Below are 16,142 nucleotides of genomic sequence, written 5' to 3'. Positions count from 1 at the left end.
ACCCGGTTCCAGATGTCCCAGGACGGGGGCTCAGGTCCGAGGTGGCGACGGGAACGTGGTTGGGGGTGTCTGAAGACAGCGAGCCTGGGAGGTGTGGGGAGGTCACGTTCCAGCTCCGCCATCAGGAACCTGGTACCAACCTATGGGACGTTCACTTAACCTATCTGTAACGTGAGCGTGTGGACATTAGTGTCATGCCCTAGATCCCAGGTGTGAACCTGGGACTGTGAGGTGTGTGCAGATGATGGAGCGTTACTCTGTGGCTGTTGTGGTCGTGGGTGTCTCGGTGTCTCTCCTTGAGGTCAAGTTTCTGCATTGTGTGGTCTACCCAGCACTCCTGGCCTGAGTTTACAGACTTTGATATAAGACCCAGTTGTTAGGGACAGTGACTTCTAGGAGGGACATTGGAGCATAGGATGACATTCTGGTTTTATTTGGGGTACAGGCGCTGTGACAGAGTTTGAAGGCGGGCGCCCTGTGAATGTGAATAAGAATCCCACCTGCGAGAACATCACTGTCGCCTTAACCCTCTCAGGACTGTGTCAGAGCAAAGGCAAAGGAGTCCCAGAAAGGGGCAGCTTTCACAGCCTACGCAGTTATTCAGTCCAGTGCGTACAGTGCACAAGATTTAGCCGTAATACCTCATTCAGGAGCTACCTGAGACTGGGTGATATTGGAAAGTTTAGGCCAACTTTCAAAAGGGAGAATGAGTTTGAGAAGAATAGGCAAAGACCTAGGAAATGTTACTCACTGAAGGGGTTTGAAGGTGTTCCGTGGGGTGCAGGAATAACCTGTCACAGCTGAGAGGATCTGTCTGCAGTGCTCTCTGAATGCACTCCCATTCCTTCAATCTTCCCTCATTGTTCCCAGTGTCTGAGCTCTCTCAAACCCAGCCTATCACCAATTTTGGCATCTAGAGATATGCTGATGGTGTTATATCTTTACAGTTTCTGGTAGTTCAGGAATATTTTGCCAGTTATTTCTATCTTGAAAGAAAACTGAAAATAATTGGATATGAGGAAATGTGAGTTGCTGAGGGGCATATGATTTGTTGATGTTAGACATCCTGACTTTTTGCCTATTGTTCTCCATTTTGCCACACTTCCATCAAAACAACTGTTTGTTTAGTGTTGAGATTACTTCTGTAATGCTGAAGACAACTTAGAACAAGGAATGCTTTGACATACATTGCCTTAAACGTCCCTATCCTTTTTTGATCTCCAGTGCTTTCCGTGGATCATTTTACCACAAAGAGTAAATAACATAAGTACTTCCCTTAATGTCAGTATTCTGTTCTTGAAAATCACAGATTTTGCCAATGTATATAGGAGCCAATTTTACATTACTTAAATGGGAAACTTAGAGTACTAGTGTTCCTCAAACACTTCATGGAGAGATCCATGTTTTCTTTTCATTATATTTTTTCATGAACTTTTGAAGTACCCTGATACAGTTCACTAGTAACTTATAAGAAACAGACACTTTTTTGTTTTTAAAGTAAACAATTTGTACATGACATTAAAAAAAAATAAAAAAATCTTACACTATAGTTCACTATAGTGTGCAAACATAAAAATGGTTCACATGACCTGCATTAGTGCCAGGAACCTCAATGAAGTCCTCTTAGTTGACATTCATTGTAATTTCCAAAACTTCTCCCTGTGGTTGTGAAGGTATATTGATTGTATTTGACATGTAATTTAAGGTTTTCTTCCCCACATAATCTTGTTGAAAACATATTGAGTTCTGGGGGCTTAGGTGTATCACTTAGTATTTGCCATGTAAGGAACAAATCAAAACCCAAATGGCTTTAAAAACCCAGCCGTTTTATTTTCTTGAAGTTCTAGGAATTCACATCTTGGGTGTGTTTAGCTGGGTAGTTCAGCTTTAGTCACCTGGTGCCTTGACTGAGGCTGGTTGGTTCAAGATGGCTTCATTCATATATCCAGTGGTTTGTGCTGACTCTTGGCTGGGGCCTCTGTCTCCAAAAGTTTAGCCCCAGGCTTCTTCACACTGTGATTATGTTTAAGAAGGCAAGCACCAGTGGCCAGTATTTGTTAAACTTATGTTTGCATGACATTTGTTAATGTGCTGTTGGCCTAAGCAAGTCACGTAGCAAAGCTCAGTTTATTGTCAGAGCATAATACATGAGGGTTTTGGTGAAGGGAGATCCATCACTGGGTAACGTTACTGGAATAGTGTACCAAAAGAGATATATATAACGTACATTTTTTACCTATGTAATCATGGCCAAAAGATGTTGGGTTGCCAAATGTGTACTATACAGATATTTAGGTATATATAAATGAGATGTGTTGTAGTGGAGACACTTATCTGGAGTCGTGTGTGGAGTCATTGTATTAATATGAAAATAGTTAATATAGCCTAACTCTATTTCTATAGCATTAGTTTTAGTAATGACACAATGTGTTTTTCTTTGTTTCAATGATTAAGTTGTTTGTTTAGGTAAGGTTGATTCTGGCTAAATCAGTAGGTAATGTATGTTTTCATTAATCCAAAAATAAATTATGTGTCTAATGTGTACTAATTAATGTACTTGCAGATGCATGTTTAATGGGTCTTTGTTGTGCCTTATTGACCATAAAGGATTGTTGTCTCACAGGGAGACTTTTTGTTTGTTTGTTTGTCTTTTCCAGCTAACATGTAGAGAGTTTTGGGCAGGAGAATCCAGGGTCAAGCCACAACAGTTCTCTCCTTAATCCACTCCATTCCGTCCTCTCCCAGCTAAGCTGCCAGAGTGCGCTATGCTTTTCCAAGAGCAAGAAAAGATGTATAAGTCTCCAGTGAGTTGTTTCTTTATTTATTCCTTATTTTTTTCACTGTATTACCTGGGTATTATGGGGAGCATGAATGAAAATGGGAAAGTAGAAATGAGTATGGCCAGCCTGTTGCTCACTCAGGAATGTGCAGTGCTGATAACACCAAGGCCCCAGGTTTGGATCCTGTATAGGGATAGCTGCTTAGCTCACTGGTCGAGCATGGTGCTGACAACACCGGGGATCTTTAAAAAAAGAAAAAGAAATGCCGGAGACCAGCTCCAGTCGAGTTGTGGGTCCTTGAAAGAGGGATGAGGAAGCCGGCGAAAATAAAAAACACAGACAGAGACCTCCATGCATCAGTATGCACGTTCTCTCTCTGTGGGCTGTCAGTGTGTTGCAGCTGGAGCACAGTAGAGCATGAGACAATGCCTTTTATTTAGATTTTTCTCTGCAGGGGTTTTTTGGGTACCATTTTTATTACATCAGCAAGTTTGAATTAATAATTCAAAAGGGACAGGGGAAGCCAGTTTTTTTTTTTTCTTCATTAGCACATCTCAGATGATTAGCTCATGTTTCCTCCTTTTGGTATCAGGTCATCAGATCAGGACCATCTTCTCATTGTCTTGAAGTTAACCTGTGACCTTTTCTGGTTGGCATGCTGTGATTAATATCTACCCTATTAACAGGGTGGGACTATTGCAGTTACAAAGTGATAGACAGTACTATCATATAACCTATGTCTACTGCTAAATGTAAGTACAAATTTGCTAAAAGGAGCAATGCTAATATTTAAATTCTAATGGGGGTGTAATGATCTTATGTTCTAATGGAATGAACCTACTGTTCATATGGAAAAAGAACAGGGGATATTTGAGCAGCCTTATCATGCACATCTTGAGGTTATGCATTTGCTGTGGCCCTGTAATCTTGATCTAAATGTTAAAGTGTCCTTGTGCACAGCACCATCCCTCACAAAACCACTTACACTCTCTTATTTTTCTAAGATCTAATTTTGCAGGTTTAATTATTTTACAGCATGTATTTTTATCCCAACACCTGATTCTTAATGATTTATTTAAAACTGGACACCACCAAGTAAAGGGGGTTCTACAGTTTCGTTCTCATATACTTAATTTGTCCCAATCAAATAATTTCTCATTAATGCCAACCATTCTCTTGCCATTAATATAACCTCCAGTAAATGATGTTTGCCATATTACATTAGGCTGCAGCTCATATTTAGTCATGAACATTGCTTTTGGAACATATGTTGGTGTGGTCAATTTATCATAAGGGGATAATTTTAAATTGTCCAATTTACTCGGATCCTCTGTGGAATGTTTAGTTCAATGACTGTATAATTATTTGTGTTATTTTTATAATCTTTTGGGAATTCAGAGAACTGCCACGCTAACCAAAATATCGAAAGAGAAGGCAAAAGCCACGAAGCCGAGGCAGGAACCCTTATGGTTGTAGCAAGTGCTCATAGCTGCAGCCTTGCCAGCAGCTCTCCCTCCAGTGGCCTTGCCAACTCGGAGAGGGCAGCCCAAGCTGACTCCTTTAGGATCCTGCCATGGCGTGGACCATGCCAAAGAAAAGAAAAGAAATGAGTAAACCTCAGCTTGAAGGAAATGTACATATGTACGATAAAGTTTGGATATAGATATAGAAGATATAACACTTCAGAGTCATCTAAGTTGAGTAGAAATTTGTCTCTGGTCTTTCTGTTGTCATGTCAAAAAGGCAGACACTTTTTTTGTATGATTGGAATGAAACCTGACAAGAGAATATGTCAAATTCTCATGGGATATGAGCATTTATTGGCACTAAGTTCGGAAATACCATCTCTATTAGAAAGTTTTTCACTGCCAACCTGGAAATAAATGCATAGCTTTCCAGAGTGGAAATGTTTAGTGAGTGCTAAGGCACATGTTGCTGAATAAGCAGTCTGTAAGGATTCATGTAATTTAAGGCTTTCTCACCCACATAATTTTGTTAAAACATACTGAGTTCTGGGGTCTTACATGTATCATTTAGCATTTGCTGTGTAAGAACAAATCAAAACGCAATGGTTTAAAATATCAGACCACTTTATTTCCTTGAAGTTCTGTGGATCCACATGTTGGGTGTAGTCAGCTGGGCAGTTCTCATGCTAGCACTGCCTGGATGGCAGATGCAGCTTTCGTCACCTGGTGCCATGATTGAGGCTGTTGGTACAAGATGGCTTCACTCACATGTCCTATGGATTGTGTACAGGTTTGGAAGACTGTACTTCATTCGTGGATAAAATGTGGAATTATCACGTAAATTACATTGAAATCCGGTGCTTATTTTGTAGTCTTTTTCTCACTTGAAGCTTCTGCCCCATTTGACACTGCTGTACATGATCTTCCCCTGGAAATTCTGTGTCAGTTAGTTGTTTCTCTCATCCCCTGATGGTTTTCTCTCTTTTCTTCAGAATTCTTTCTTCTTAACATAGCTCATCCAAGTGCTTCATTCTGGGTGCTATTCTTCTCACTATGCTCTTCTTCTTGACTGATTAAGTCCTCTTTAGTTTGCAATCTCGGTTCTATTTTGCTTTTTCCCTTTTCTATTTCTTCCCTTTTCCTTGGATCATAGGTTGAACTCGCTTTTGACTGCTTACCTTAAGGTCAATGAATCCAAAATGAAAATGACATCTACTTTTTTCTCTTACATGTGGTATCACTACCCTCCAGGCAGTGACCCAAGCCAGTGAAATGGGATGTTTCCTGGACTCTTCCCTGTTTCTTGTGTCTAATCCTTTGTGGTATCAATTCTTGCTACTTTTGTTTGCTTGTTCTTTTCATATTATTCAGATTTCTGTATACACTGCCTATATAGGGGGAGGAGGTGTTGGTTCTTATAAAGACAGTAACTTTGTTCCATTGGAAATAATTTTTTAAAAACCTGAAGGGCATGTTTCCTGGTGATGAGGTTTAATCCCTGGTGACCTGGGCTTCTAACCAGCACCTGTGGTGACATCCTTAAGTGTCTGAGGGAAGAAAGCCTTCAGGAGTTAGTGGGACATTGATGAAGAGCCAATAAAAAGGCATGCAAAGAACAAGAACAGAAATTGCAGATTTTCATAATTTGTACATTTTGCTTCTATAAGTTTAAGTCAGTGATTCTATGTGTAGTTTTTCTTAGTGTACAGTTGTGTGTTTCTACTTCAAGAAGACTTGTTGTGTTTTTAAATTTTCTTACATATTGTATTGCATTCTTCTCCTATTTCAGGTTATCACTTAGAAATGAATGAGAAAAATGGATGTGTGCATTAGTCATCAGTATGTTTATAAACTATAACCATAGCTAACAGTTGGTTAAGATATAAAAGTGACAGACTAGTTAACTGAAAGTTGACTTTCTCAATTCGAGTTTGAGATGTAACATAAGATGTGAAATGCTGGCTTTATTTTGGACCTAATGTTCAATGTGAACCTACATTCTTCCTGTTGCATATCAGAGTACTGTCTATGGTCTCTAATGACTTGTTTGGTGTTCCCATGATCAGCTGTGTAACAAAGTGACACAAAACTTAGTTGCTTAGAATAAGAATTTCTTCCTTACTCCATGTTGGAATGTTGTGGGTAAGTAGACTGTAAAAGGGAAGTGTGGGTTGACTGCTGCATGATGTGTCTGGTCTCATGTGGAAGAACACTAGTGGCTGGGGATATTGGGCAGACATCCAGCCCTCTCTTTATGGCCAGGTGGGCTTCCTCAGAGTCTGGCAGTCTCAGGGTAGTCAGGTTTTTCTGGCTTCTCCCAGGGCAGGTGTCCAAGAGACCCAGGCAGAGGCTTTGAGGCTTCTGGTTATCTCTACTCAGATCCCAAAGCATGTCTCCCATCACATTTTCTTAGTCAAGCACATCACTAAGAGCAGCGCTGATTGAAGAGGAAGGCAATTAGATTCCATCTCTCAATAAGAGGAATAGTAAGACTTTGCAGCAGTCTTTAACAGACCACAGTTGGCTCTCTGGCCGTAAATTTCTGCCACATGCAAGATATACTTTCCCCCTCTCAAGAGCCCTAGAAATCTTCTACTGTTATACAGTTGGCTGAAAACCCAACTAAATCATGTCCAGTAGCCTGTTACCTTCATCTCCTCAACATGTGGCCAGTTCACAGTGAGGAGAATGGCATAAACATGTGGGCACTTCCCTTCAGACAGTAAGGTGGCAAGAAGTGGCACCCTGCAGGCACTGGTCTGAGTAGTTAGTTATGCCCATTGAGCACCTGGTTTAGTTCTTCAATTAGGGCGCCATGTTTGTCTCTGGAAACAATGCCTCCTGCTTCTGCACTGTGCCCTCTGGGCTCTCACTACTCTCTGTCAACATCCATTTGTCTTAAATGCCTGAGTTTGCAGTTGACCAATTTCTTTGCCTTTTTTCAGATTATAATAGTTGAAAATCCAATGACCCTTTAAAAATTGTTTTTCTAATTCTGCCCTTTTGATACTAGAAATTACCCTGTTTTACATCTTTAAAAAGCATTGGCTTCCATTGTACTATAATCCATTATATCAATGCTACCTTTGTGTTAGGCCCTTTTTTCTCTGGCCTCCCCTTCTCTTGGAGGCAGCTATTCCTTAAGAAGTTTTATTGTTTATCAGGCACTGTCTATGTATCACACCCTGTGGTACTTAGAATACTGGAAATATATAAATATATATAAAATATATATATATATATATTTTTTTTTTTTTTTTAACAAAATACTGTGATTTTTGGCACAAAGGAGTTTGTGTCTTGGAAAAAAGTTGGATTGAAAAGTAGTTTTCTTTCAAACTCAGCAAGTTCTGGCTCCTTTACATTTTCTTTAAATTTTGTTTGAAAATTGAACATCTTTCTTTGTTTCATTGTTACTTATTTATTTATTGATGCATGGCCTATGGGGGGACTCAAACCCTTGACCTTGGTGTTATCAAAACTGTGCTCTGACCATCTTATTGATCTGGCAAGCCAGCCACCTTTAATTTATGTTTCTTCTCATATTTTCTCAGTGACAGACATAGGAGACCAGGTAGCACTTTTCCCATTGTTCACAGAATTCTCCTTTGGCAGACCCCTGAGAGGTTGAGATATCCTTTCCATTTTCTGTGCTATGGTAAGCAATAGTGTGGCCCACATCCTTCAGTGCTCCATGTATTTCTGGTAATATATTTCATGCTGAATATTCTTTTGGCTAGTGTTAATATTTCCACTTAAGCTTTTCATAGTTAGTGTTTGTGTAGTAGTTTATTTTTATTTTTTACTTTTCATTCTGTTTGTGTCGTTGTGTTTAAAGTGTATGTCTCTGGATAGCATATCATTGGGTCTTTCTTATTGAATCTGATAGTTTTTGCCTTCAGTAGAATATTTAGACTAATTCCATTTAATCTAATTATTGAAAGTGATAGGTTTAGGTCTGCCATTTTGCTGTTTTGTTGTTGTTGTCATCTCGTCTGCCTTTTAATCCTTTGCTTTTCCTCTTTTCTTTTCCTAGATTTTTTTTTCAGTTAGTCACATATTTTTAAATATTTTAGTTTGTTGCAGGAATTAGTTTTTAAAATATTTATTTTAATTTTAGTTTTGGTAAAGAAAAATATACATAGCAAAAAATTTATCATTTGAACCAGTTTTTATCTTTATGTATGTTTGCATTGATGTGCAGGAGATCTCCAGAACTTTTTTTATCTTGGAATACTGAAGCTCTATATCCATTAAATGACAACCCTCAATTTTTCCCTCCTTGTATCTTCTGACATCTGACATTCTAGTTCAGTTTCTCAAAATTTGTCTCATATCAATGGGACCATACCATTCTTGTTATTTTGTGAGTGGCTCCTTTCACTTTACATAATGTCCTCACCGTTCCTTTTTATAGCATATGTCAAAATTTCATTTCTTTTTGTGGCTGAATAATATTCCTTTCTGTGTACATACCACAATTTATCCATTAATTCATGGACGGATGTTTGAGTTGCTTGCACCACTTCACTATGTGACTAATGCTGCTTTGAATTCCACTGGTATGGAAATATCTTTTGGAGATTCAGCTATTAATTATTTTGGATATATACACTGAACTTGAACTTCTGAATCACACGGCAATGCCATTTTAAATTTTTTGAGAAGGCAGTGTATTTTTTTTAAATGGTACAGGGGGGCCGGCCCGTGGCTCACTCGGGAGAGTGCGGTGCTGATAACACCAAGGCCCCGGGTTCGGATCCCATATACGGATGGCCGGTTCGCTCACTGGCTGAGCGTGGTGCTGACAACACCAAGTCGAGGGTTAAGATCCCCTTACCGGTCGTCTTTTAAAAATAAATAAATAAATAAATAAATAATAAATGGTACAGGGGCTGTACCATTTTACGTCACCACCCACAGCATACTAAGGTTCCACTTTCACCAAAACATGTTATGCTGTATTAAGCATGAAGGAATATCATTGTGGTTTTGCATTTTCTAATGTTTAATGCTGTTAAGCATCTTATGTGTTTGTTAGACATTGGTATATCATTTTTGGAGAAATGTCCATTCAGTTTCTTTGCTTGTTTTTTGTTGGGGGATAAGGTTGGGGTGGCTGCCTGGTATGGGAATCTTTGACCTGAACCTTTGAACTTGGTGTTACGATTCTGCTCTCTGAGTTAACCAGCCAGCCCCCTCCTTTGCTTGTTTATTAAACAGGTTATTTGTTTTGTTGTTGTATAGCTGTGGAAGGTTTCTTTCATTATGTATTCTTGATGTTAATTTCTTATGACATAGGTGATTTGCAACTGTTTTATATTTTGAGGTTCTGACAAATAGTATTGTGTTTATTGTTTAAGATTTTACTTGGTCATTACTAGTGTGTTGAAACATGATAGAATTTTGCTTATTTATTTATTTATTTATTTATTTATTTATTTATTTATTTATTTATTTATTTATTTATTTATTTTTAAGATGACTGGTAAGGGGATCTTAACCCTCGACTTGGTTTTGTCAGCACCACGCTCACCCAGTAAGCAAACCGGCCATCCCTATATGGGATCCGAACCCGTGGCCTTGGTGTCATCAGCACCGCACTCTCCCGAGTGAACCACAGGCCAGCCTTAAAATTTTGTTTATTAATCTTGTGTCTTGCAATCTTGCTACAATCACTTATTAATTCCAGGAGTTTTTTCATTTGTTTACTAGAATTTTTTACACAGATACTCATATCACCTGCAACCAAAGACAGTTTTACTGATTTATTTTTCCTAGTCTGTAATATTTCATTTCATTTTCTTCTGTTATTGCCGTGTGAAGTACTTTTAGTGTAGTGTTGTGAGTGATGAGATGGCCCATTTTTGCCTTGTTCCTCATTTTCTGGAAAAGCTTTGAGTATTTCACCAGCAATAATAATGTTAACACAGTTTCTTGTAGATAGTCTTTATCAAATTGTGAAGGAGAGTTTTTATGATGAATGGGTGCTGCATTTTGTCAAAGGCTTTTTCTGAATCTGTTGATATAACCATCTAATTTCTTTGTTTTTAGTGTTTTGATGTGAAGGATAAAACTAGTTGATGCACGAGTATTGAACAAGTTTTGCCTGTTTGGGATAAATACCACTTGGTTGTGGTGTATAATTCTTTTTAAACATTGTTTGGTTAGGTTTTGAACATTGTCTTAAATATATTTGTATGTTCATGTGAGATAGTGGTTTGTAGTTTTCTATTGTAATATCTTTGTCTGGTTTTGGTATTGAGTTAATGCTGTCCTTGTAGAATGAGTTGTGAGGTATCTTCTATTCTCTGAAATAGATGGTTGAGAGTTGGTATAATTTCTTCCTTTTAAATGTTTGGATGAATTCTCCAGTAAACACGTTGTGCCCAGGTGCTTTCTGTTTTGAAGATTATTATTATTTTTACTCAATTTTCATAATAGGTACAGTCTTATTCTAGTACTCCATTTTAGTGTATGTGAGTTTTGGGAAATTGTGTCTTTCAAGGAATTGGTCCATTTCATCTAGGTTATAAAATTTGTGCTCAGTGTTGTTCATAGTATGTATTTTTTTAATGTCCACAGGCTCTGTAGTGATGTCCTCTTTTTCATTTCTGATATTAGTAACTTCTGATCTGTGTCGTTATCTTTTTAGTTAGCTTACTTTTAGGCTTATCAATTTTATTGATCTTTTTGAGGAATCAACATTTTTGTTGACAATTTTCTCTCAATTTCCTTTCTTATTTTAATTTTTGCTCTAATTTTTATTTTTTCTGTTTCCTTTTAATTTAATTTGCTCTTTTTTTGTACTTTCCAAACACAGAAACTTAGCTTATTGATTTTAGGTATTTCTTTTTAAAAAAAATATATGCATTCAATACTGTAAATTTTTTGAAAGCATTACTAGTTCTGCATCCTACAAATTTAGATAAGTTGCATTTTCTCTTCTGTTTACATAAAATTATTTTAACAGTTTTTCATGATTTTTTTATTTTTATTATTTTTTTTTACCTATATGCAATGCCAACACTGAATTTTGCCAAAGTATCCAATTGCTATTTGGACATTCCAACAGATATTTCAAGTATAACGTATTCAAGTCTGTTTTATTTTTGCCCCTTATATTTTTCTGTCATTCTTCAAACTACACTTTACTGTGTCAGTACATAACTAGCTGTAATTATATGTAGAACCTAAGAGTAAAACACTATTTTATTTTCTGCACAGGAATTTAATACCACAGTGTCTTTCTACTTTTGTTTCTGTATTATTTTCTGTTCTGTTTGCTTACTGCTCTGTTGTTTATTTTTTTATTTTTTCTTCTGGGTGGCCCATACAGGGATCTGAACCTGTGACTTTAATGTTACCAGCTGCATGCTCTCCCAAGTAAACTAGCTAACCAACCTTGCTTTGTGTTCTAATGCAGCTGGTCTTCCATCACCCTGTTTTCTCTGATGCTCTCAAAAGCTTTTTCCATTCTTCTGGTGGATGACTATTAAATTGTGAATCTAGTATGTAACTAATCTGTAGTTACAAAACCACATTATTTACACCCTGTGTTTATAAAGTGGCAGTGTTCACTTTCATGCAGACACAAGCAATCCTTTAAAATGTGCAAAGGAAATTTTGGAATGCCTTTGTATATGCTTTCAGTTTATAAGTAATTAAGAGACAGCAATTGCATATAATGTTTTACTGTTTGAAATAGACAAATATTTAAATGCAGGATCATTCCATAATGTGTTTCTTTAATTGTGTTTTTTTTTTTATCTCTGCTCATGAGCATTTATGTAGACATGGTGCCGTGTGTGGTTCCATTAACATGGGGTGTCTTCCTTTGCTCTTGTGACTGAAGTTTTGCTGTTGCCTCATATTCATGAGAACATGTGGTTCATGTGGAAGAGCTTAACATCTTTGGCGTTTAAGTGAAGTGCAAACAGAATACAACATAGAATTATATTTTGTCTTTCTTACCCCATTCTCTATTGAACTTGTGTCTAAATTTGTTTATCAAACACACTGGTTCAGGTTATACTTATGTCTTCATACCTGATTATAAACTTCTTTGGAGAAGCAGCATTTTATTCATACTTTTATCACTAGCAACAATGATGGTTCTTAACTATAAGATAAGGTTTGTAATTATATTTTTAGTAGTTAATATATTATTACAGTGACAGGATATTCCTGCTGGGGTTTTTTCCCCTCCACTATATGGAGTACAGAAAAGCATCACCTTATTTAACACATAAGACACTCACACTTGCAGAAGAGTGAACTTTGAGATTTGTATTTTGCGACTCAGGGCTGGTTGCTTGAGTTGAGATCAATGTGCCATTATAGGAGTTGGTGTCATTTGAGGATGTGGCTGTGGACTTCACCTGGGAGGAGTGGCAGGAATTGAATGATGCTCAGAGGACTTTGTACAGGGATGTGATGCTTGAGACCTACAGCAGCCTGGTGTCTTTGGGTGAGTGAAACGCTACAGTAACATTCAGGAGAAACAGTTTGTTATTTTATTTTTTTTATAAAAATAGGAATGGTTTATAGGGTTTTATGCTATTTGGTAAGATTACATTTCATGAAAAACATGTCATCCCCATCTAACAAAAGTTCCAAATTGGCCTATTTATTGTATAATTTCTGGAGCTGAGCTCTTGTCATTCTTCCAAGGATCTGGCTTTGCAGTTTTATAAAGTCGTATGTTACTTCTCATTAACAGGGCACTGCATTAGTAAACCTGAGGTGATACTCAAGTTGGAGAAAGGAGAAGAACCATGGATGATAGAAGAAAACCCAAACCAGAGCCTCCCAGGTTAGTAAGCACATCCTGGGCAAAAATGAAAATGAATAAAAGCCAGCAGACCTTGGCTGTGTTCAGCTGGTTTGGGCAATTCTTCCACAGGTGCATGAGCCAAGGCTGGTCCATCTTCTCACATCCAAGACATGTATTATATAATTTCTTAGATAGACTCACACATATATATTTCCATATTTTATTTTGCTGTTTTTAAAAAACTCCAGTGCATAATACTACAGCTTTTGTGAGCAATGAATTATCAAGTGAGAGTGTGTGTTCCAGAGTTTGGGGAGGTAATACAGGTTGATTTTAGAAGGAGTCAAAAACAGCTTTTTCAAAGATGGTGGGCACAGCCTTGGTTGCAGAACCAAATATTTTAGGAAAGGGGGTCTGGAGGGGTGGACTGAAGTATTCTGTATAGTAATGGTTTTGAGAAGCACAGGAATTTCGGTTAAATGAGTAGTTTGTGGGAGGCTCTGTTTGGGGTGGAAAAAAGGAGATTTTATTATTTGAAAAACTTCTACATGCCTATAGCCATTTTTAGGGAAGAGTAAAAAGTATAGGGACGTACATACAAAAATCTTAACCTAAGTCATTTTACTCCATATGTGATGAAAAATTGGATCATTCTGCACCTGAAAGTAGCCAATGAAGGAAAATGTAGCCATATTCAAAGCAGAAGAATGAGAAAAAGAGCTGCAGGAGATAACCAATATAATAAAAATAAAATGGAGGGCCGAGCCCGTGGTGCACTCGGGAGAGTGTGGCGCTGGGAGCGCAGTGACGCTCCCGCCGCGGGTTCGGATCCTATATAGGAATGGCCGGTGCACTCACTGGCTGAGTACTGGTCACGAAAAAGATAAAAAAATAAAATAAAATAAAAAATAAAATAAAATGGAGTAAAAATTGTAAACAAATGTAAGGTGATAAGTAATTTTTTGAAATCTACAGTCATGGAGAAGGTAAAAATCAAATATTACATCATGGTTTAAAAAAGAAAAAAGAGAATAAAGAAGCAAAGAACAATGTGACATAATGTTAGAAAGTATATTAATACAACATAACATGTCAGAATGAGGAAAACCCATATACTCCTGAAACCAATATCCATTATTTATTTTTTAAAAATCTTTTATTACTAGGATTGGGAGAAAGTTCTCTACCTTTACATGACCATGCAAAAAATATGCTTATGTGTGGTTCATGGATATGGGTTGTTTTTTTGTTTGTTTGTTTTTTGTCATTTCAGATGTCCTGATAGTCAGTGACTTAATTGAGAGAAGCAAAGAAAGTCATGGTAGATACTTGTGGCAAGGTGTAATCATCAATGGTAACCGTTCATCTGAGGAGAGAGTGGAGTTAGGAAAATCGCTTAATTTGAGTCCAAAGCATATTTTAAATTTGGTTATAAATAATGGAAACTATTCAGGAGTGGGGCATGAGGAGTTTAACATATGTCAGAATGCACTTCTTCCAGAGACTGATACCATGCATGCTGGAGAGAAACCTGATGAGCCTAATATATCCGAGAAATTACAGAGACATCATGAGCATCTTAGTCAACATCCCAAGATTCCAACTGGGGAACCTTTTGAATATAGTGGAAAAGGAAGATCCTCCAACACAGTGCCAATAATATTTACATGTAAGAAGGTTCATATGGGTGAGACCACCTGTAAATATTGTGAATATGGGAAAGCCTGTAATAAGTCAGCTGTCATTGCCCAAGAGATAACTCAGGTAGAGAAGATAACTTTTCATTGTGATGTATGTGAGAAAATGTTCTATAAAAAGACTAAACTTACACAACACCAGATTATACACACAGGAGAGAAACATGATAAATACAGTGAATGTCATACATCTTTTATTAAGAAATCATACCTTATCTCATATCAGGGAACATCTACAGGGAAGCAGTTTCATCCATGTAATGAACAGGAGAAATTTTTGTATCAAAAGTCAGACTTTACTGTGCATCACAGAATTCCCATAGAGGAAATGTCCTATGGATTTATTAAGTGTGCCAAAAACTTTCATGAGAATTCACTTCTCAGCTGTCATCAGGCAATTCACACAGTGAAAAATCTTGTGAATGTAATGGATGTAAAAAATCTTTCTACCGTAATTCTACCCTTACTATATGTCAGAGAGTTGACGTGAGCAAGAATCCATATGAATGTGAAGAAAGTCAGATTTTCTCCAATAAGTCTAAAGTCGAGAAACATGAGAGAATTCACATTGTTGAGAAACCCTTTGACTATAACATACGTGGAAAAGTCTTTCACCAGAAATCAAGCTTCAGCAAGCATAAGAGAATTTATAAGGAATGTGAAAAAGGTTTCAACCAAAAGTCAAACAGGAAGAAACATCAGAGAATTCACACAGGTGAGAAACCATATGAATGTAAAGAATGTGGGAAAGCTTTTAACCGAAAGTGTGCCCTCAGCAGGCATCAGAGAATTCACACAGGTGAGAAACCATATGAATGTAAAGAATGTGGAAAAGCTTTTAACCAAAAGTCACACCTCAGCATTCATCAGAGAATTCACACAGGTGAGAAACCATATGAATGTGTAGAATGTGGAAAAGCTTTTTACCAAAAGTCACATCTCAGCAGGCATCAGAGAATTCACACAGGTGAGAAACCATATGAATGTGTAGAATGTGGAAAAGCTTTTTACCAAAAGTCAACCCTCAGCAGGCATCAGAGAATTCACACAGGTGAGAAACCATTTGAATGTAAAGAATGTGGAAAAGCTTTTAACCGAAAGTCACACCTCAGCAGGCATCAGACAGTTCACACAGGTGAGAAGCCCTGTGAATGTAATGAAGTGAGGAAAAAGTTTTTTTATAGAGTCACAGCTTAGAAGATATCAGGATACTCACACAGGAAAAACTTTTGAATGTGATGTGACAAACCTTTCCCTGGAACTCAACACAGAAAGGAAAGAATTCACACAAAGGAAAATCTCAGTAAATGTAATTCGTATGGGAAAAGATTTTGGCCAAAGTCTTACCTCAAGATATCAGGGAACTTACATCAAGAAGACCTATAAATATGAAACTGTCCTCAGGTATTGGAGGTTGTCTTGA

The 16,142-nt window shown here is 37.4% G+C and overlaps 1 protein-coding gene across 1 annotated transcript; it reads left to right on the top strand.

Moving 5' to 3' along the window:
• Positions 1-740: 740 nt before the first annotated feature.
• Positions 741-15,170, top strand: LOC134369512 (zinc finger protein 717-like; the record flags this gene model as incomplete). The annotated part of the gene is made up of 4 exons (XM_063085976.1): positions 741-758; positions 12,593-12,716; positions 12,969-13,061; positions 14,296-15,170. Coding segments are annotated over exons 1-4 (1,110 nt in total), but the record flags the coding sequence as incomplete, so codon positions are not given.
• Positions 15,171-16,142: the final 972 nt, after the last annotated feature.

This window comes from Cynocephalus volans, chromosome 2, assembly GCF_027409185.1.
Source record: "Cynocephalus volans isolate mCynVol1 chromosome 2, mCynVol1.pri, whole genome shotgun sequence".
Classification (NCBI taxonomy): Eukaryota; Metazoa; Chordata; class Mammalia; order Dermoptera; family Cynocephalidae; genus Cynocephalus; species Cynocephalus volans.
Note: the sequence above shows the minus strand (reverse complement) of the source record. Positions and strands in the feature narration are given on the sequence as shown.